Below are 20,662 nucleotides of genomic sequence, written 5' to 3'. Positions count from 1 at the left end.
TAGCTATTGCTACCTGGGAGGGTAGCAATAATTTATGACTGTGAATGGTGTATTAGCGAATACGGGGATTAGTTAATACAGGGGAAAAAGTGGATGCCAAACCGTGTATTCACCTCTCATCCGGGTGTATTGTGTAATACACCCACCGTATACACCATCCAATCGGGCCCTTAGGTGCTATATTAAAATCGATAATCCATACAAGACTTTGCTCTGGTTTTAAGTGAATTCTCCACTTGTGAACATTGGAATTGAACTCCAAAAGTTCGCATAGATGCGCGTAAGCTGATCTTGATACCTTGAGTTATAAAAAATAAAGAAACAGATTCTGAGAACGTCATGAGTAATGAGTTGGGAACTTCAAGAGAGATATCATGAGCTTAGAATTTTAATTTGGTGTCAAGAAATTTAAAAAATAATGCACGTAAAACCATGCATGCATGGTATAGACAACCCCTTAGAAATGGAGGGAAAGTAGAAGTTAAGAATTTGGTCCTAGTACCAAGTACCAATTGTTCGGTTCAGTAGGTAAATACTTCAAATTTCTAGTTCAATTGTTAGAGCTTAAGTTTAGCTACTCAAACCTTTTCTGTTTTTTCTAGAGAATTGCAAGTTAATTAAATCCCTAAAAGTTGCAATAATATTACCCCAAATATATATATACACTCACTTTTGTATTTATTCTCCTACGAAACCTTTTGTTCTTGACGTATGTCACATGAATTATGGTGGAGTTCGACCCCACTAGCAAAAGTTTTGGAGGTGCGGTACTGGTATTCTCTGCACATGGCCATAAAAGTTTGGCGAACATGGCCTTATTGTACCCTAACTTGGTTTTGTTTTTTGTGTTTTAAAAGGGAAGGGTATAACTGGAACTTTAAATAGTCAAGCCTAGAATGGACAAATATTTTGGGACATAGATAAATCAAAAAGTAGACAAATAAATCGAGATGAATGGAGCAATAGTTATTTGAATGATGAATTAATTCATTCATGGTTTTACTATTTAATTTAACACACTACGGTGTATTGTGCATCTCGGTTTATGTGTGATAAGATGTGGCTCCCAGTCTATCAAGCTGTACCTATTCCCTATCATAGGAGAGGTATGTTCGAAAATCAAATTGATCAGTAGAAAATCAATCTAAAATGAGCTGCTGACTATAATTTATGAAGTCAATGGTTAGTTTCATTTGTTTTTGTATTTTGAATCTAATATATCTATGGAGAATTCCCTCAAATGGCGTACGTTTTGGCTTTCCATTTTTTGCATTGGTTGTTGACACTTTAGTCACATAATATTTCAAAATGATATACACTCTCTCTCTCAAATATCATCGCTCTGAATTCGTGCTCTCAATCCTCACAATCATGAAATTTAATCATGAAATTTAGGTGTTCCGAGAGGTTTTGAAAAATGTTTTTACGCTAGTACTAGGCTTCTGTACTTGCCTGCGCACTATTTGACTCTAGGTTAAAAGTACTAAAGTAGTACGCATTTCTGTCAAATGAAAAAGTTTTTTTGACATTGTGTACGGAAGGCATGGATCCTAAAGGAAAGGTAAAAGTTGTTTGAAAGATCGAAAGGTAAAAAGTTGTTCGAAATTACAAAGCCCAATATTTGGCAGTCACCGGTAATGGGCTTAAGAATTTGAAGCTAAAAGGGCCCAAAACTGAGGCCTTTCGTTTTCTTTGGTTGCAATCAACAAAGAGTCCCAAAAAAAAAAAAATGAAGTACGATATTACTACGTACCCAAGCAAACTTACCTGATGTTTTTGTGCGTTGCTAACTTGTTTGAACAAGTGCGACCTAATGCATGGAAAATATTTTCAGTAGTAAAATGTTTGTACGTCCAACTAAACGGAGCTTTACTCTCATTCTCATTACCAATCGAGATAAACAATATACTCCCTCCGTCCCAAATTATTTGTCCGGTCTGCAAAACGAGGACTCAAAAATAATGCACTTCTTTCAAAAAAAAATTCAAATTTTTTTCATAAATTAAAAAAACTCATCAATATTTAGTGAATTGTTGAAAAATTTTAATTTTTTCTTACAAAAATTGTATTATTTTTACGTTCTCGTTTTGCGGACCAGACAAATATTATGGGATGGAGGGATTAATACAATCAATCTAACAAGAAGAATGTTCGACCACTTCAATTTAGTCAAAATTATCAATCAGGTTTCACTATTTGTGCGGAGTGAAGAAAATTACACATATCTTAATGGGTGACGATAATGGAGCAGGTTAAGAAAGATTCAATAGCAAGATACATTATGCCATAATTTTGGAAAATTCCACCAAATTAAAACTAATTAAAGTTTGTGTACATCTTATCTTGTGTACCAAAATACTGGTACAGTCACGAGTCCTATGCATCAAAATATTAGTACTAAATATAATTACTCAATTTTCCTTCAATTTGAAGTTGTAAAACACAAAAGTTTTCTTAGCAAAAATCACATGCAAGATTCTAATTGGATAAAAATTGACCTGCAACCCTATAGTGCACCCTAATATTAGAGGGATGTAAAGCACAATCTGAACCGTCAATCTATATAATAAGTGGTCCTGATTTCAATGTTTTGAATAAACATGAACTTTTAAAAATACTTTTGGACAGTTGAATTTTTCACTACACCTTTATACTAGTGCATCTCTGCACTACAGGATTTCCAAGTTCTATCTTCTTTTTTTCATGTCACACGAACACCTTGGTATCTAAGAATTTCACCAATGAGTTCGCCTTTACCAGACCCGACATACCTCCCACAAATCTCCCCATCTCTGATGAACAAAAACGTGGGGACCTCAATCACGTTCATGTCCTTCAAAAACTCCATGCAACTCTCGTTCTCATCACCGTTCATTCTTGCGAAAACCACCGTGTCCGTCATTTGTCTAGACAGCTTCAGCACCGTTGGATATACCTTCACGCACGGCCCACAGTGCTTCAGCCCCACGTCCAGGACTATCAGTTTCTGATCCACCTTGTGATCTCCAATCAACTTCTCCACGTCCTCCCTGCAAATGGGGCCGACTCAGGGAATTTTTCTACCTCTTCTTTCTTCCTTTTTTTCCGCGCTTGAAATGGAAATGTTGATATCATGGTACCTCATTACTTCTATCAGGGTGTATTATTCTATCACACTAAATCACTATCCATGGGGATCTTATTGCATATATGTCAGGATCGAAACTAAGATCCCATCACATGTGTGAGTGGTGTTAGAAATATGTTTAGTTCTAATAAGAAACTAAACCTCGGTCTTCATGTCCAACCAAGTTCATCTTTCCCAACCACTAAACCAATCCTTCCTTGGTAGTTTCTAGCTAGTAGTAAGATGAGTTAAAGTATGAATTTGTATAAGTAGCCAGTTACAAAAACGCTACACACAAATTTATGTTACAGATTTTGATACAGATGTTTCTTATAGAGTACTTCAAGTGTATCACACCGTTCCGAATACATTTGTATCCCGACCAGTGCACACAAATTGTGGGGGGGGGGGGGGGGGGGGGGGTAATAGCACTAAGAGAAAAGAGGATCACCTCTAGATTCCCAACAAATTTAACGTTTGAATTAAGGGCAAAGTCCACTTTTATCCCGCTATGATTTGGGTCATGTGCGGAGACAAATCATATGGTTCAAAAGTGTGTACAGAACCTCCTGTAATTTTGAAAACGTGGGGATAGACCTCATGCCGTCATGTTTTCCATCCATAATAATAGACATAACATTAAAAAACCGATGAGGCTTCATTCTCTCCGTGGATTCATCTTCTTCCTTAAGTATAACCAATACATCCCCTATACCAAAAAATTGAATCTGAACCGTTCTATATCCATGCCAACATTCAAGTTGATAAAAAAAAATGAAAATCTCATGGCTGAATTGAATATATTATAAAATTAAAATTTCAAATTTGAATTTACCAAGAATTAGATTATGGGATTATTGATGTCTGATCGAGATATTTTTTTTTACAGAAATGCTCTATTCTTTATGCAATATATTATGAGTGACTTAAATTAGATTCTAGAGGCGTATGAGATATACCTCCATTAATATGAATGAAAAACATGACGGCAGAAGATCTATCCGGACATTTTTAAAATTATAGAGCATTTTGTGCATATTTTTGAACCATAGGAGGTGTATCTGCACATGGCCCAAACTATAAGGGGTGAAAGTGGATTTTGCCATTAATTAAATTAGAAGGTAAAAATTATTTTTGATTAGTTATCTGATTTGGTACCACATATATATTTTTTCTAACAGACTAAAAATCTACAGAAATGATATAGGTACCGACGGCTGAGGAGGGATTTCATACCGACCGGCTGCGCCGGGCCCTCTCCGGCCACCGGACGGCCGATCCGAGCCGTCCAAAAATTCTAAAAAAAAAAACCGAGGGGCCTACCGCGGGAATCAACGGCATTCGAGATGTGTAGGGTGCTTGATCCGAGCACCCCTTTTTCGTGTAGATCAAGCACCCTACACATCTCGGATGCCGTTGATTCCCACGTTAGGGCCTTCGGTTTTTGTTTTTAGAATTTTTGAACGGCTCGGATCGGCGGTCCGGTGGCCGGAGACTGCCCGGCGCAGCCGGTCGGTACAAAATCCCTCCCGGCCGGTCGGTACTTATAGCACAACTCAAAAATCTATCCCATCTAACAGGCTAAGTTTCAGGCCTTGATCACAAGGCGAGTTCCTTCGAGCTGAATTGTTTGTGTAGAGTGGGTAATCAACTAGTAGAGTTAAATTTCCAAATAATGAATGAAGCAGTTACCTGCAATGCAGCTGAACCACAGCCGAGTGGTTATCCCCATAATACAACACATCTCCCACAAGCTCATCAGGCCCAATCCCTTCCTCCTCGTGAATCTTCTCCATGCTCTTATAGAAGCTGAAGTGCGGAACCTTATCAATCTTCTCCCTCTCGCAAAGCTCCTTCGTGCTCTCCGATTCGTCTCCCATCACCAACAAGAACTCCACGTCGCCGCACGTCCGGCTCAGCTCCACCATGTGCGGGTATATCTTGCGGCTGTGGTAGCTGTGGCTCGCGGCGTACTCCACCACCACCAGCTTGTTCTTGGCCGCCTTCAGGGCCTCGTCGAACTCCGCCACGCTGTGGACTTGCTGTACTCTTTCGTCGCTTTCGACTTTCTTCGGCTTTGAGCCAGCGGCCGCGGCTTTGGCGAAGCAGAGGAGAGGGGTGCTACTTGGGGTGGTTTTGAAAATTCGGAGAAGATTTGGGGTTTTGGTGGGGAAATTGGGGAGATGGTAAGATGAAGAGTAGGGGTTGAATGGGTTGAGTTTAGGAGGGGGTTTGGCTAGGAAGTTCGTGATTGTAGCCATAGAGAGAGAGAGAGAGAGAGAGAGAAAGAAAGAGGATGAATATTGGGAGAAGGATAGTGTGGCCAGGAGGATAATGAAATTCTTGAGAAAGAGATTTTCTGGTGATGAGAGATGCATATCCACTCGTTAGGTATGTGGTTCATATTTAATCAACCAAATGGGATTTCGTTCTTTATGAAAATTTTTGTGGGAATGATCCGCGCACAATGTCCGGCCAAAATTTCGGTCACTTTGTTTGATTTTGAATTTTGAAAAGAAAAATTAATGGAATACGTGATAATGAGTGAGGAGACATAGATAGAAAAATTTATTAAGAATCGTGCAAAGAGTAAATTTTTATCTCAAAACTTGTAAAAAAATTGATGTCTTCATAGAATTGATCGTTGGAGAATATGGCCAACAAGTACTCATATTTATAGTTGGGCCGGGGAATTGCCGCCTAATGTAGTAAAAGTCTTCATAGGGTTTCTGCTTTTGCCACAAGGCTCTGTTTGTTTGGACATATAAAATATTTTATTTATTTTTTCTTGTTTGGCTGGACAAAAAGTTGCAAAATATTTTTCACGGTAAAATATTTTTCATGATCCGACTGAAAATGATTTACTTTCAAAACAGTGGTAAGTTGTTTTACTGACACAAAACCCGTAAGTAATTTTTCAAACCACTTCAATCTTGTGCGGCTGTGTCGTTGGCTTGCTGACTCGTGCCCAGTGCAACTGTCATGTGTTTCCCTCATTCCCTCTACTAAACTTTCACCTTTGCCCTTTTGTGTTGCAATTATGGATGCCTTCATGCCTAAACCAATTTTAAACTTTTTGACGGAAAATCTATTTCCCAATGGTTAACCAAACACCAAAAAATAGCATAAAAAAAGATGCTTTTTTACAACATCATTTTACAAATCAGCTCTACCCATTAAAGCAGCTCTTGCTACAAATCTTGCACACGTGCAACTTCTGTTCTTGATCTTCCACCTCCATTTGATTAGATCAAGAAACCAAACGGAATGAACCAAGAACAAGAACCCAGATAAGAAAAACCGATACGAGACGATGGATCAAGAAGGAAAACGCAATGGGCCAAGAACAAGAACAGCGGGATGAGAACAAACCAAAAGAAGGATATGAATTTTCTTGGGAAATGCTGATTCTGTGTGTGTGTCAAAGAAACAGGGGAGAATTCGAGGAGGAGCTCGCTGACTGGAAAACCTAAGATTAATACGTAGCTGAAACTGTGATCAGAGAAAGGTAGGTGGTGGGATTGGGGTTGTTCCGCTGTAGAAGTGGTAAAGAGAAAAACCCATGATTGAATTCGTATCAATCACTGCTCACGACCAAGAACAAGATCTGAAGAACCCTACTCTCCCTATCTCTCTCTGTTTCTCGCTCTTGGGTGTTTCTTGCTCTTGGGTTGGGTACTTGATAGGCACAGAGAAAAATAAACCGTCTGAGTCTCTCTCTCTCTCTCTCTCTCTCTCTCTCTCTCTCTCTCTCTCTCTCTCTCTAAATCTGTTTCTATCTCTCTATACTGGCAGCGAATCTCTCTCGCTATCCTCGTTGCTGTTTTGAGGATATTTTCAGGAGGAAGCCTTGCATCATTCATCATTGCATGGAAGCAAAGATATGCTACTGTACTACTTCTAGTCTAGCATAAAAAAAGATGCTTTTTTACAACATCATTTTACATGAAAAATATTTTGTATTGTAAAATACTTTACATCAAAACAAACAAGCCTAAATAGTAAATACAATTTGGCCAAAGAGGTAGTTCTGTTTGTAAAGTACAGGACTTTATGACACTTTTTATGGTCAAACTAGTTGAAGAAGAGTACAACAGGCATTTCTGGAAAAATTGGAATTCTTTAAACAGTTACTCCATAACTCTCATCTTATTCAAAACTCATTGTTGATGTTTTTATTTTGACCACTGCCCAATGGAGTGTCTAGTTGATCCTGAACTCGAGGAGCCTAATCCTCAATACTGATTCTAGGCAAAGAAGGTGGCGCCTGCAAGCACTCTCAAAATTTTGCTAAAATGAGGGGCTTAATCTGCGTGAGTGCGCGCGCAGAGAGAGAGAGAGAGAGAGAGAGAGAGAGAGAGAGAGAGAGAGAGAGAGAGAGAGAGAGAGAGAGAGAGAGAGAGAGAGAGAGAGAGAGAGAATTGTTGAAGTGGCTCTTTGATCTTAGGGGAAATCTTGACTGAGGAGTGGTGTGGTGGATATTTTGCTATATTCCAAGCCCCCTTCCAATGTAACATAATAATCACCAGACATTTTCTTCTCTGGGGATATTCCAAAATGTAGCTCTAGGGTTCGAGTAATATCATCCCACAACTAAAAACGGTCCAAACAAACCCTAAGCACAAATTGCCTTGTTTGTTTGATTCTCTAGATCCGATCAAGCAATGAACAAAATACACACGCGATAGTGCCACGGAAAAACTCAAAGAAAAGAAATATAACCTTGTTCCCTTCACAACTAGTATAGCTTTTTGCAACGCCTCAATTAGGCAACCACATATTCCTACTTCATTCACCCAAATCACCATGGCAAAAACCCAAACAATACATAATGGCATAGAAACACACCCTAATGGTACTAAAATGCTTAACGGGATGGTACTGGTGTTTAATAAGGTGGAAGGCTCATGAGCCCTAAGCATTGCATCAAGTACTAAACCTCCAAAATGAGCCAAAATAAGGCAAAAAATAGCCAAGCATGTAAAACTTATCCAGATGGAAGACAGAGATGTCTTCCCGCTATGAATTTAATTTAGTCGTTTCTAAAACCATTTCAAGGACCAAGATGGCAAAAGAAGCGAGAGAGAGGTAAGATTTGACTCCTAGAAGAACTAGGATTTCCTCATTGAAATAGTTTATTTGGAGAGTCACATTTCTAAGGTTTTCTTTCGCAATATAGCGATAGAAGGCCACAAAATCTATCAAATGGCGGAACACGGATTTCGTTGAGGAGATGGTGGTAAATAAGAGAAGAGAGTTGAGGAGGATGGAGAAAATTGTAATAATGGTGACCTGAACTTCCTATTATTGAATTGGAGTGTGATAGATTTCCTCAAAATACTATCAAGCAAAACAGAAGAATTCTTATTAGAAATTACCATTGCATGCAGTAGCTTCCAACATAATTGCTCGATCTCTAGAAAATGCTTTATGTGTGTAAACAGTAGAGGTGTCATTAATTTTGGATTTGAATACAATATTGATGTTTAGAAAAACGCAGCAGGTGGTTAAAGAAGAGAGAGGTTGACTGTCTTTAAGAGCCTTCCTCTTTTCGTTTTTACTCTATAATTTCGAGCAGATCCACAATCCCTAATTGAGGACCAACAAAATTACGCATATAGAGTGCTATACACACGAAAGTCCAGACACGGAATAGAGACTTAGAAAGTGAGGCCACACGATATTCTTATTTTTTGTAAGTACTTATTGTCAGTGAAGAAAGGCAAAACAATTATTTCAGAAATCTCAGGGCGGTTTCCATATTAGTCACACACCTTAAGGGAGGTTAATGAAATTTTCCCAAAAAATATCATACTATCATGAAGGTTTAGGAAAAGGCCCAAAAAGTGAGGCCAGTCGTTAGCTTGGATCCATTTTGTAACAACCCTAATTTTTCATAATAAAAACTAAACATTTATCTTGTAATTCTTATATTTTAATTTACTATTCTTTTAGTAAATGATATAATTTTTTTTTTTAAGAAAAGAAAATACTAAAACCCTATTATATATAGGTATATGTGTACATGCAAACCCTAACCTTCGGTCCGTGATCCTAAAAATCTAGGATAAGATTTCATTGGATTTTATTAGATATGATATGATTAGGATAAGATATAATTGGATATCCTAAGATATACTTAGATATATAAAGATTTGATTGGATTTTATTAGATATTATAAAGATTTTGTTAGCTATTATATAGATTTTATTGAATATTATAAGATTTGATTAGATATTATTAGATATACTTGGATTTTCTTAGATTATATAAGATTTGCTTTAGATTTTATTATATTTGATTTGATCTCTAGATGTGATCTAGATTCTTCTTGTTATTAGTATAAATAGGCAAGTCTCCTTTCCTTCCCTCCACACACCACACCTCACTTCCTCACTTCTCATTCCAATTGTTAGCTTAGAGAGAGAATAGAAGGGGAGAAAGAGAAAGAGGAAAAAAAAAAAACTCTTCTCTTTAAATTCTTCGATCAAGCCAAAACGACGTTACTTCGTCCGCATTTTCACCCGACGTACTCCATAGCTGCTCTACCGCCAAGAAGAACGGTAGAAACCTCTTATCTGCTCACCTAAGTATAATGTTGATGTGCTATATGTTTAACTATTTATTTATTATTTTTATGATATCACATGATTAAATTGTTTAAGTTGAGAAGTTGATTTTATCATTGTAATGCTTAATTAATTGCATGTTTGTTGATAAGTTGTGATGTTATAATTTTTAATGTTGTCAAAAATAGAAATGCATGAAATTAGTGATTTATTATTATCGCATTATTGTAGCAAACTTTGAAAGAATAATGTGAGTGCGAGAAAATGATGCATGTCTACGAAACACGAGAAACGAGAAAAGAAATGTGGAAAAGATTAATGATTGTGTGAGCATGAGAACCCGGTAGGTCCATGGAAGATGGTCAGCGGAATCATGGCTCAAGTGTGCGTGTGTGAGCATGAGAGCCCGGTAGGTCCTGAAAGAATGGTCGGCGGAATCATGGCTCGGGTGTGCGTGTGTGGCCTAGGAGCCCGGTAGATCCTGAAAGGATGGTCAGCGGAACTAGTGCCGTGTATGCGTTATGAAATGGGAAATGGTTAAAGATTGAGAACCCGACAGGTCCTGAAAGAGACGGTCAGCGGAATCAGTGCTTTTGGGTGGCAAAATTTGAACTTAACCTGGGAGCCCGGTAGATCCTGAAAGATGGTCAACGGAACCAGTGCTCGAGAAAATAAAACGGAAAGTGGAATCGATACTTGAAAAATGATGACACGGTTTACGATACGCTGCGATAACTCTGAAAGACACCGACACCTTTAAGTATTTTTGTGATGCTCAATTTTGTTTTTGATAAATTGTTATATGTTATTTTTGTTAGTGTATGGGACATAGGGGTAAGAGTTAGCTATTGGGCTTAATTGCTCACGGTGTTACTTTTGTGACCCTGACATCTTATGCCAGAGTTTAGAGACGTACAGGGGAAATTTTATAATTTGGAAGAGTTTGGTGCTGAGCAGAATAATGCAGAAGAAGACGGACGTCCAGAGGAGTAGAAGTTACCCTAGTACCCCTCCCTTATCTATTTAAATAAGTGTAACACAAATTTGGGGATAAGTTGGCTTGTAATGACTTTATGTTTCTTTCCATTTAATAAATGTGAAAAATTTATTAAATTAACATTTCCAAAAATCGGAGCGTTACACATTTGGTGCTACAATTGGATTTGGACTAAACTAAGACTTCGTTTCTACAAAACTAAAAATTATAGTACTTGACTTTATTATTTTGTCTTTATTTTGCGCCAAATTTTTGCTAGCGGCGTCAAACTCCACCAAAATTCACTTGACATACTTCAAGAACAAAAAAAAAGAGTTTTGTAGGACAATAAATGTAGTATATATTTGGGGTAATATTGCAACTATAAGGGATTAACCACCAATTCTCTAGCAAAAAGGGAGTTTTAGAAGGTTTTTTTTTTTTTTGATCCGCGAAGTTTTAGAAGGTTTAGTAGCAATTCTCCGGGCCCTTGTCCACGAGCGCTAAGCCTGCTTAACTAGAATTTTCAAGTATTTACCCATTGAACCGAACACTTGGTGGTACTAATACCAAATTCTTAACTTCTAATCCTTCCGTTCCTAAATGGTTGTCAACCATTAACAAGACATTTAATGTCAAGAAAATTTTAAAAAAAAATTATGCACAAAGGGCCCTTGTCCACGAGCGCTAAGCCTGCTTAACTAGAAATTTCAAGTATTTACCCACTGAATCAAACACTTGGTGGTACTAATACCAAATTCTTAACTTCTAATCCTTCCGTTCCTAAATGGTTGTCCACCATTAACGAGACATTTAATGTCAAGAAAATTTTAAAAAAAAATTATGCACAAAAATACCTTATATTTTGGTTCAAAAATTGCACCTAAAACACATGTTGGACAATCATTTAGGAATGGAGCTAGGGAGTAATTCTAAATTCTTTTAGTGACTGTATGAAATTCTTCCTTAAGTCTTGATATCAATACGTAAGAAAAATGAGTATTTGTTTAAATTTTGGTGCTATATATTTTACACTTTTAAGTCGGGAAGAAACTTAGAGTAGTACTTGGTCCGTCCATAGTTAAATTTTATTTAACATTAAGGCTCTATTTGGATGCATTTTTATTTATTTATAGAGAATCACATATTTTCTTATGTTTCTTCAATCAATAACACTCTACTACTAGAAAAATTATTCCTGGGGCACCGCCACATGGTGCCTCAGGTCTCTCTTCAACAACACATTTTTGTAGGGCTCGAGATTAAATGTGAGGACTTCACAATAATGCATTGTTGGAGAGGCTTGGGATACTGCCAAATTTATTTTCGCCGTTCAAAAAAAAACGTTTGGATACCGCAACGTGGTGCATCAAAGCACTAAATAATCTCTCCTAGTATTACTGATCCAAAACATAACAAAAGTCTTGTCAGTGTGCAAGAGCAGCAAGAGATATTATTAAAAAATGATGACAAGTTGTATGGCCATAGAAAACTAGTTTTGGGCTTTTCTGGCCCATAAAAAGGAAGCAAGAGAGAACCCTCGTTCGGCCCCAGTTTCTAAGCCCAGCGTATCTCCCTTGAAGTTCCCAACTCATTAGGGCATGGGAAAATGACGGCTCAGAACGTGTTTTGATAATTAATACTCGTTAAGGACATGTTGAGAATATTTATTAATGCTAAAAATGTTCTTGACGGGTATTAATTGTCAAAATACGTCCTTTGCCGTCATTTTCCATTAGGGCATCTCCAAAGTTCAATCCACCTCTATTCTTCCAAAATAGAGGATGGATGTGACACATTGAGAAGAAATTTTATAATTTATTCCTTTTTTTTCACTTTTTATACTTTTTGGAGAATATTTGAGGGACCTATCGTCATTTTTAGAGTTTGGAGGGATTTTGTACTCAAAATTTAATTTTGATCATCTATTTTTAGAGGACCAAATTTACTTTTGGAGGACCAAACTCTAATAAGGACGATGGCTCTCTTAAAAATTCTCTCCAAAAGTACAAAAAGTGAAAAAAATGGGAATGAATTATAAAAATCTTCCCTCAATATGTCAAATTCATCTTCTATTTTGAAGAAATAGAGGTGGATTGGAAATGCCCTTACTCATGATCACTCTCAGAATCTTTTCCCTTTTTTTTTCAATCCAATGTATCAGGGTTAACTTACGTGTATTTCAGCTAATTTTTGGAGTCCAATTCCAATGTTCACTAGTGGGGATTTAATAAATCTAGAACAAAGTCTAGTATGAATTGTCCACACTAGAGTTGATATACTCCGTAGTACCTAAAAGGTTTCAAACATACGAGGAAACTACTGAGTGTCCAATTTTAGTTAAAAATAAAGTCAAAATTTAATTGAAAATCATATTCCAGAAATTTCTTTGTCATACTAGAACACAGTAACATCTATATAATAAGCTAATTCAATATTTGAATCTTATATTCTACATAAATTCAACGGTCTAAAACCCCCATAAATCATATTGCTGAGATCCTAGGGCTGGCCAGTTTTGGGAAGAATCCAAATCAATCTCTCTCTCATGTTAATTCTAAATCGGATTCCAAAACTCTCTCTCTCTCTCTCTCTCTCTCTCTCTCTCTCTCTCTCTCTCTCTCTCTCTCTGAATCGTGTCTTCAAGCACGAACATGCGCCGAACCTTTAGGTACGGGTAATTTGCTCATACTTTACTTAGGACACTCGAAATTATATCGAATGCCGAATTCTTTGAGCCGTGCCTAAGCCTTTAGACATGAGCTTGCGCTAATTGGTATACAATATTCCGACAATGAAACTTTAGACCTCATATAAATTGAGGAGTGAGGACTATAGGAAAACGAAAGTTTTATAAAATGTAATTAAATTTCACAACTTTGAATTGGTCAATGAATGGACCGCCCAATTTTGGACAAACCTGAAGCACAAACAAAGAGAATATTTCAGCAAGAAAATTGTATACAAAAACTTGCATTGACATGAACCCCACCATCTTATTTACAATCTCTGCTGCAGATCCAAATGGACAAAAGAAAAAAAAATGGGCTTAAAATAAAGTCTAAACACAATTTCGAAAATGAAAAGATATTGTACACATGTCCAAATTAATGAACAATCGAAATGATCTTATGCAACTTCAAAAAAGTTCCTTCAATCCTGCACCCAAATTTATCTGTAGCGGTCTTCTAGTGCATATTCGGTTATTGAATCACTTGAAAATCTTCTCATCTTGTACGATTGTTGCCTAATTTAGTAGCCAGAAATGTACTAAAACACCAATGCGACAAAATAGATAAGAATTTGAACTCGAACTTAGGCGAACTTGTGTACGCATCGAGTTTTAATGTACTTGGAGAGGCCTAGGTTGAGGCATGGTTCTTCTTTTCCATAAATTGATTTCTTTCTTTGGCTCCAAAGCAACTCTACCACCACCACCCACCAATATTATTGGTGCAGAGAAAGGAATTATCACCTCCTTCTCTTCTCCTTCACTCTCCTCATCGGAAAAATAGTCCAGGCCGTAATCCCCGTCCACCGGGGCAATCTGAGCCGTCCAATCGAAATTCTTCAGCGAATTCCGTCTGCTCGGAAGCCGTTTCATTTGTCCCAAACCCGGCGCTGTTCTATCCACCGAATTAGAAGGCTTACCCTTGGAATCATCGAATTTTCGACCGTGTGGCCACGCGCCACCGAATAATTTTCCAAACCCTAATGCCTTCTTTTTTGCCTCGTAATGGGAATTTTCGGGCTTGAAATTTGTAGGAAGCGACACGTGTTTATCTTTGGTAATGATCTTGGTCTTTCTCTTGTGCTTCTTGATTTGGCCCATACATGAGACTTCTGGCGAAGTGGGCTCGTGGGTTCTGAAGCTTGCGCTATGGATCTTCCGGCGGGCTTCTTCCGGGACTATGGATATGATCGGGCCGGAGAAGCCTTTGTAGAGGTGGGATTTGTGTTTGATTGGAACATCGGATCTCTTGTCCTTCTTTGGGCTGAAAGGATTTGTTATGGCTGGAGCTGCTCTTGGTGGCAGGAACTTCAACAAATTTCTTGATAAGTAAAACTTCAAGAACTTGTTCCTGGATCTTGCTACTTTCTCCATTTAGTGCTCTCTCTCTCTCTCTCTCTCTCTCTCTCTCTCTCTCTCTCTCTCTCTCTCTCTCTCTCTCTCTCTCTCTCTCTTATATCCGAGCAGAAAGGTTAAGAAGAAGAACACAACGAAGGACTTTTATATGCATGGGAGGATTGTGTTGTTGTATATTGACCTTGTCAAGAATGGAGAGAGAGAAGGTAATTTGGTCAATTAAAGAGGACATAAGTTATTAGCAAAACTTTATTTGTCAACCGGAAGACAGTTAACTTGCAAATTTTCTTAAATGTGTTCAAAATTTGAATGGAAAAAAGGAATGGACAAATAAAATTCTCATTAAAGATTGATTAATTATGAGAATGCGTGAGTTGAGCGGATATAGATTAATACCAACTCATCACCTTGTCACCGTTCAATGAGAAATCATGCATTGTGATAGGCATCACTACGTACATATTTATAGGACTAATTTGCACGTAGGCTAGTAGTTAGGGACCCAAATGATTTTAAATTTTCTTCACATTAATATCAAAATTTGCAACACAAAAAAAAAAATCCTTTAATTACAAGCACTGTCTCGTTTCCGGCTTTTTATTCTCTAATAACACCGTGCTTGTTGAAGTTTGTCTCACACCGTTATTTGTTCATGTCCAAAAGCACTTTTGCAAATGTGAGTCATAATTAAGGGTGGAGTTTTTCAATTGAATCATAAATCACCGGAACGTGATTATCATATTGTGTACAGAATTTGACAAAAGTAGTACGGGCGTAATTTTGTCAAAATTGGTATAATTGGTATATTTGCATTCAAAGTCTTAAACCACGGACTGAATCAACTGGCTAATTAATTAACCAGGGCAAATATTCTACGTACGTAATTCTGATCAATGGAAAAATATTTTACGTAATATTTAACTTTTTTTTTCCAAGCTATCAATGATAGGAACGAGATCCGTTCTGTGTTCTTTTGGGGTTTGAGACACTATTTTTTTTTTTATTGGAAACCAGAATTTATTTTCGGAAGTGAAAGTCTCAGCTGGATTTTAATGTGATTTCACGTGCTATTATTGGACGTAATATTAGGAGGGAGGACATCTTAACAACTTTCTAACCCAAAGCATCTCTCTCTCTCTCTCTCTCTCTCTCTCTCTCTCTCTCTCTCTCTCTCTCTCTCTCTCTCTCTCTCATAAGTCATAGCTGTCTCTCCAGCTCCTTCGTCTCTCCTCCTAGGGTTTTTATCACCTTTATATGGTGGCAGGAGGGGAGGACTTAATTTGTCTTTGATGGGTGTTTTCTTCCTCCTTTGTGAGAAGTTTTCTTACATATACATATTCAATAACCCCTAATTTTCATTGAGAATTTTCTCTCTCAATCTTTAATTTGAGAATTTCTTCATGGTATCCCTCGTTTTCTTGGCTTCCACTTCAGGTGCCGGTTCAGATTTCGATCGACAATGGAGGTGGTGATGTTTTCTGCTGAAGGAAGGCGGTGGCGGTGGTGGTCCATTGACAAATTAGATCAAAACAAATGCTAGTTGTAGGTGATTATTTTTGTGTACTCGTGTTTATGATATGGTGAGCAAAACTAGATTACCAACTGATAGTACATTGTCACCGTATCTTGCATTATGATAGGGATCACTACATATCGGAAGGACTGTTCCGTAAGTAGGTTAGGTGCCGTTCCGCTCTCTTTTTAAACCTTCTTTTTCAAAAAGAAGGTAATTTCAATGCTCAAATATAATGAAAATAAAAAATAATTTTTTAATTTTTTTTTTGCACCGTTTAAAAAATCTCAATGAGATCTATCAAACAAGATTCATATTGGTAGAAAAATTATTTACGTAAACACATGATTTTTGAGCTTGAAATTACCTTCTTTTTCTAAAAATTTCTTTTTGAAAGAAAGCGGAACGGGGCCTTAGTAGGGAGGGTTAGGAGTAGTTTTGAATTTCATCATGACATTAAAAATTACAAGTTACAAGTTACAACACACACACACACAAAGCCTTAAGTCACCAACACTCATTTTAGTCTCAAAATGGGCTTTTAATTTATTCTCTCATAATTAACCATGTTAGATAATTGTCTTTCACCATTATTTATTCATGTCAACAAAAGGGAATTAAAATAACCGGAAATTGATTATTATATATATTCTCTTCAGCATTTGACAAAAGTTCTGTCTGCAGTTTTGTCAAAATTGGAATTCGCATTCAAAATCTAGTTAAACTCTGGACTGAATCAACTGGCTAATTAACCAGGGCAAATATTTTAGATAGTGAGTACTTGCCATTTTAGTCGCTTAATTTTATCTCTTGTATTACACGTATTTATGATATGATTAGTCCGTGACTAGAAATCCGGCCCCCACTTCTTAATTAGTCTCAGCTGGATTTTAATGTAGCTAATTCACACTTGCTATTAGCTTATAAATGATATTGACACTCCAAAAATTGATGCAGGCACTCCAAAAAACAAAGGAAAGTGTTTTTGAAGTTACACTAATTTTGGAGTGTCTGCATCAATTTTTGAAGTGTCAATATCATTTCCCATATATAATTAGGTTTGGATTAAACCATCTTAACAGCTAGGAAATAAAATCACATGAAGCATTATTGATGACTATTTGATATCGTACAGAGAGCAAGTCCATGATCATTACGCCAGCCAAATGTCATACTGAAGTTAAACTTTTTACATCAAGATCAAGAATAGCAAAATCCTCCCTACCCGGCCGTATGCCAAATGTGAAAATTGCCAAATTTGTCACCTCACTTGCAAGCGTACGTGGGAAAAGAACAATGGTTATCCCAAAACGATATTGCACAATGGATGAGGAAGCTAGAGCTAGATCTATCAATTAATACAGGTTGACAATATTTGCACCGGGGGGTCCGGGAAAAGTATTTCTCCAATAACGTTCAACTGCAAATGGTTTGACATATGTGATATATATGAATGATTTAATTAGCCAAGTCAAACAAGTACGGCACACCAATTTTGATATATTTCTGTGAAGCGCGTATAAGTGAGGAACTACGTACGCGATAAAATTCGAATTAGCTTCTTAAACATACTCGTATATAATGTGGCGGCAGAAAATAATGCCGGGCCAACTCAATTCACATGAAGCCCACAAGTAATGCCCAAAATTCAAGAGTAATTATTCAGTGGTCTTGGAACACTGCTACACTGGGTCCCTAAAAATGTATGGTGGATAAAGATGTTGGGACATTACATGACGGCGCCTCAAGACTAGCCACCAAATTAACTAAATAGTCCACCAGCACGCTTTGACTCTTGCCTGTTTCCACGTAGCTAGCATAGCTTTCGTGCTTTTTAAATCAAAAGAATTTTGAACTGGCCCATGCATGATAACTTTGATACACTGATGCACCAAATGCTGATCTATACTACTATATCCCTTACCAGCGGATTGAACCATGACAATCCCAAAATAAGTCTTGGAGTTTATTGAAAGTATGTTCGATTGTTAGCTTCAAACTTTTAAGATTAGTTTAAGACATGCACATAAGCTAGTCTAATACACTAATCTTCAAACTTTTGAGATTAGTTTAAGAGATGTGCATAAGCTAGTCTAATACACTAATTAGTTATTTGTGAGTGCATTTGTTTGTGTGTGTGTGTGTGTGTGTGTGTGAGAGAGAGAGAGAGAGAGAGAGAGAGAGAGAGAGAGGGGTGTGGACCATGGAATGATTCCAGATTCCAAATGAGAATTTAGGAGGTTAGGAATAGGAGCTCTTAAGGAGGAGAATATCTTTTTTACGGAAGGCCCCGTGAAAATAGGTTTACGGAGCCCAATCGCACGCGTACAAAGTGTTTTTGGACTGTCCAGATTGATTGTGAAAACGGACAACTGCGATTACATGATTCCGCGAAAAACTTGTTCACAACGGAGCCGTGAATTAGTTTCTCTCCTTAAGGAAGGAGAAAACAGGAAACAGAATGAACCATTAATGGGCAAATTTCAATTTACGCCTGGGCTAGACTCACTGGAGAACTGACGGGGCTGGGCAAGGAAAATGGGCTGATCCTTTTAGGATTGGTCTTAGCAGCCCAATGTAGGTAGGTTGGTGTAAAGATACATGGCAAAATAGGGGTGCAAATGAGCTGAGCCGAGTTTTATAGTGTTCGAGCTCGGCTTGTTTAGCCGAGTTTTTGGGAGCCGAGCCAAGCTTTTGAATTTGAGCTCGGCTCATTTAGTAAACGAGGCTAAAATCCGAGCTCAAGCTCAACTCGATTACTAACCGAGCGAGCTGCTCGGTTCGCATAGACACAACAGAACGTGTTGTCTGAGTACTTACCAAAAAACAAAATCACGACTTAGATATTGTTTAGTGAGCCGAAATGTTTTTTGTTTTTGGTTTTTTTTTTGACGTAAATATCAAAACATTTATGGAGTCATCTGAAAATTCATCAAAATTTGGGAAGCTCATGGAACTGACCCTTAGCATTTCCATTGCCCTTTGGACGCCAACGAAGGCGTCCTCTCCATCGCCAGTCAGTTATTCTCTGGAAGAAAACACCAAAGTGTTGAATTCATGATTTTGCGGCCATAATACATAAGTTTGCGGCCATAATGCAAAATGTAAAATTAATTATTCATAAAGATTGGCATATTACGGAAATTTACTAAATTCTTTTAAAGAATATCATCGCAATTCACAATACTTCAAAAAAAGTTCATCATTGTCACAATCTTATGGGACGATTACGCTACCTAGGTTGGCCCTTACTGATTTGGTTTTCGTTTTGTTTTCTCAACAAGCACATTACATGTCCGAATACTCTCATCTTCAAACTTTCCCTACAATATCACACTTACATTTTATCATTTTTGGTCTTCATATCACACTCAAATTCTACAACTAGTCTTTCTATACCAGTGGCGGACGAAGAAATTGTGCGCGGGACATTGGGTAAAATATATAAGGGGATAAAAATAGAACGACTTAGATTTTACACTATGTATACCAAAAATAATACAATTATCTGGAGGGGTGAAAATTAGTCCTTGAAAATACTAACGACATACATACAAGTTGTACATTTCACAAAATCATTTGTGGCAACATTAAAATGTCCCAGTTCCAACTAACAAACGCTTACTCGAGAGTCAAGTCAGTACACCATTATTGCTACAAGATTCGTACACCGCCAACAACTACTACACTTCTTTTCAGAGTACAGAACAATAGCAATATCTGATAGAAATCCAACACTGCCCCGCCTTGAATTATACAAACGCTCATCATATCCAGTATGGACTCTCCCCTAAATTTGCAGAAAGGATAGAAACCAGCAATGACTTAAATGGTCGTGGAAGGAGATGACGATCTAGCGCTTGCTCCCGTTTTCCTTGTTGCTCATCTGTGGAGTGTATTGGCTGGTAGATGAGGGTGAATACCCAGGTGCACTTGGCGAGTACCCGACGCTTGGACTGTAGCAACCATAAGAAAAAGGTTGAAGTAAGGAATGGTGCAACCACATTTGAAACCACCAAAGACTACACAAACTAGAAAACATAAAATGTTGAATCCAGATGGACCTACCTGTACTGTGGTGAACTCGGGCTATAATCTGGGCTCACACCAGAGTTGTAAGGGCTGCAAAAATCACAATTCAATAGAAATTGTTAGCAGGACAAGTAAATTCGAAACACATAACTAGCCAGCATAAAACGAACGTGCATAAAAAGCTCAAAGCCTCCTGAATGATAACAGGTAGATTACCTGCTCGGACTGTATGTTGGACTAGAAGGAGAGTAGGACGGAGATGTCGGTGAATACGATGGTGATGTGGGGCTGCAAGATAGCAAGACAAAAGATTAAACAATCAAACATAACAAATCATAAAACTAATCTAACATCTGGTTAGTTGTACTAAGAAAATAA

The 20,662-nt window shown here is 37.6% G+C and overlaps 3 protein-coding genes across 3 annotated transcripts in view; all 3 read right to left on the bottom strand.

The window, feature by feature from the left end:
- Positions 1-2,692: 2,692 nt before the first annotated feature.
- Positions 2,693-5,555, bottom strand: LOC131334503 (thioredoxin-like protein CDSP32, chloroplastic). Its single transcript, XM_058369541.1, has 2 exons — positions 4,799-5,555; positions 2,693-3,029 (listed from the first exon to the last, which is right to left on the bottom strand). The coding sequence occupies exons 1-2, from the start codon at positions 5,482-5,484 to the stop codon at positions 2,702-2,704; spliced, it is 1,014 nt and encodes a 337-aa protein (XP_058225524.1). The 5' UTR covers positions 5,485-5,555; the 3' UTR covers positions 2,693-2,701.
- Positions 5,556-13,671: 8,116 nt separating this feature from the next.
- On the bottom strand, positions 13,672-14,815 carry LOC131334502 (uncharacterized protein At1g76070-like). Its single transcript, XM_058369540.1, has one exon. The coding sequence runs from the start codon at positions 14,755-14,757 to the stop codon at positions 13,996-13,998; it is 762 nt and encodes a 253-aa protein (XP_058225523.1). The 5' UTR covers positions 14,758-14,815; the 3' UTR covers positions 13,672-13,995.
- Positions 14,816-19,733: 4,918 nt separating this feature from the next.
- LOC131334500 (DNA-directed RNA polymerase II subunit RPB1) overlaps positions 19,734-20,662 on the bottom strand; it is an 8,670-nt gene continuing 7,741 nt past the window's right edge. The window contains exons 12-14 of the mRNA XM_058369539.1: positions 20,501-20,572; positions 20,321-20,374; positions 19,734-20,208 (exon numbers count right to left, since the gene is read on the bottom strand). Coding sequence (XP_058225522.1) covers positions 20,106-20,208; positions 20,321-20,374; positions 20,501-20,572 — 229 coding nt within the window. The 3' untranslated portion in view covers positions 19,734-20,105. The remainder of the gene's footprint in view (positions 20,209-20,320; positions 20,375-20,500; positions 20,573-20,662) is intronic.

Source organism: Rhododendron vialii, chromosome 7a (assembly GCF_030253575.1).
Source record: "Rhododendron vialii isolate Sample 1 chromosome 7a, ASM3025357v1".
NCBI lineage: Eukaryota > Viridiplantae > Streptophyta > Magnoliopsida > Ericales > Ericaceae > Rhododendron > Rhododendron vialii.
This window is presented reverse-complemented; position numbering and strand designations above follow the sequence as displayed.

Coding starts and splice junctions, on each gene's coding strand:
- LOC131334503 (XM_058369541.1), bottom strand. CDS start 5,484: ATGCATCTCTCATCACCAGAAAATCTCTTTCTCAAGAATTTCATTATC. Junction 3,030..4,798: donor GTGGTTCAGCTGCATTGCAG/GTAACTGCTTCA, acceptor CCCCATTTGCAG/GGAGGACGTGGAGAAGTTGA.
- LOC131334502 (XM_058369540.1), bottom strand. CDS start 14,757: ATGGAGAAAGTAGCAAGATCCAGGAACAAGTTCTTGAAGTTTTACTTA.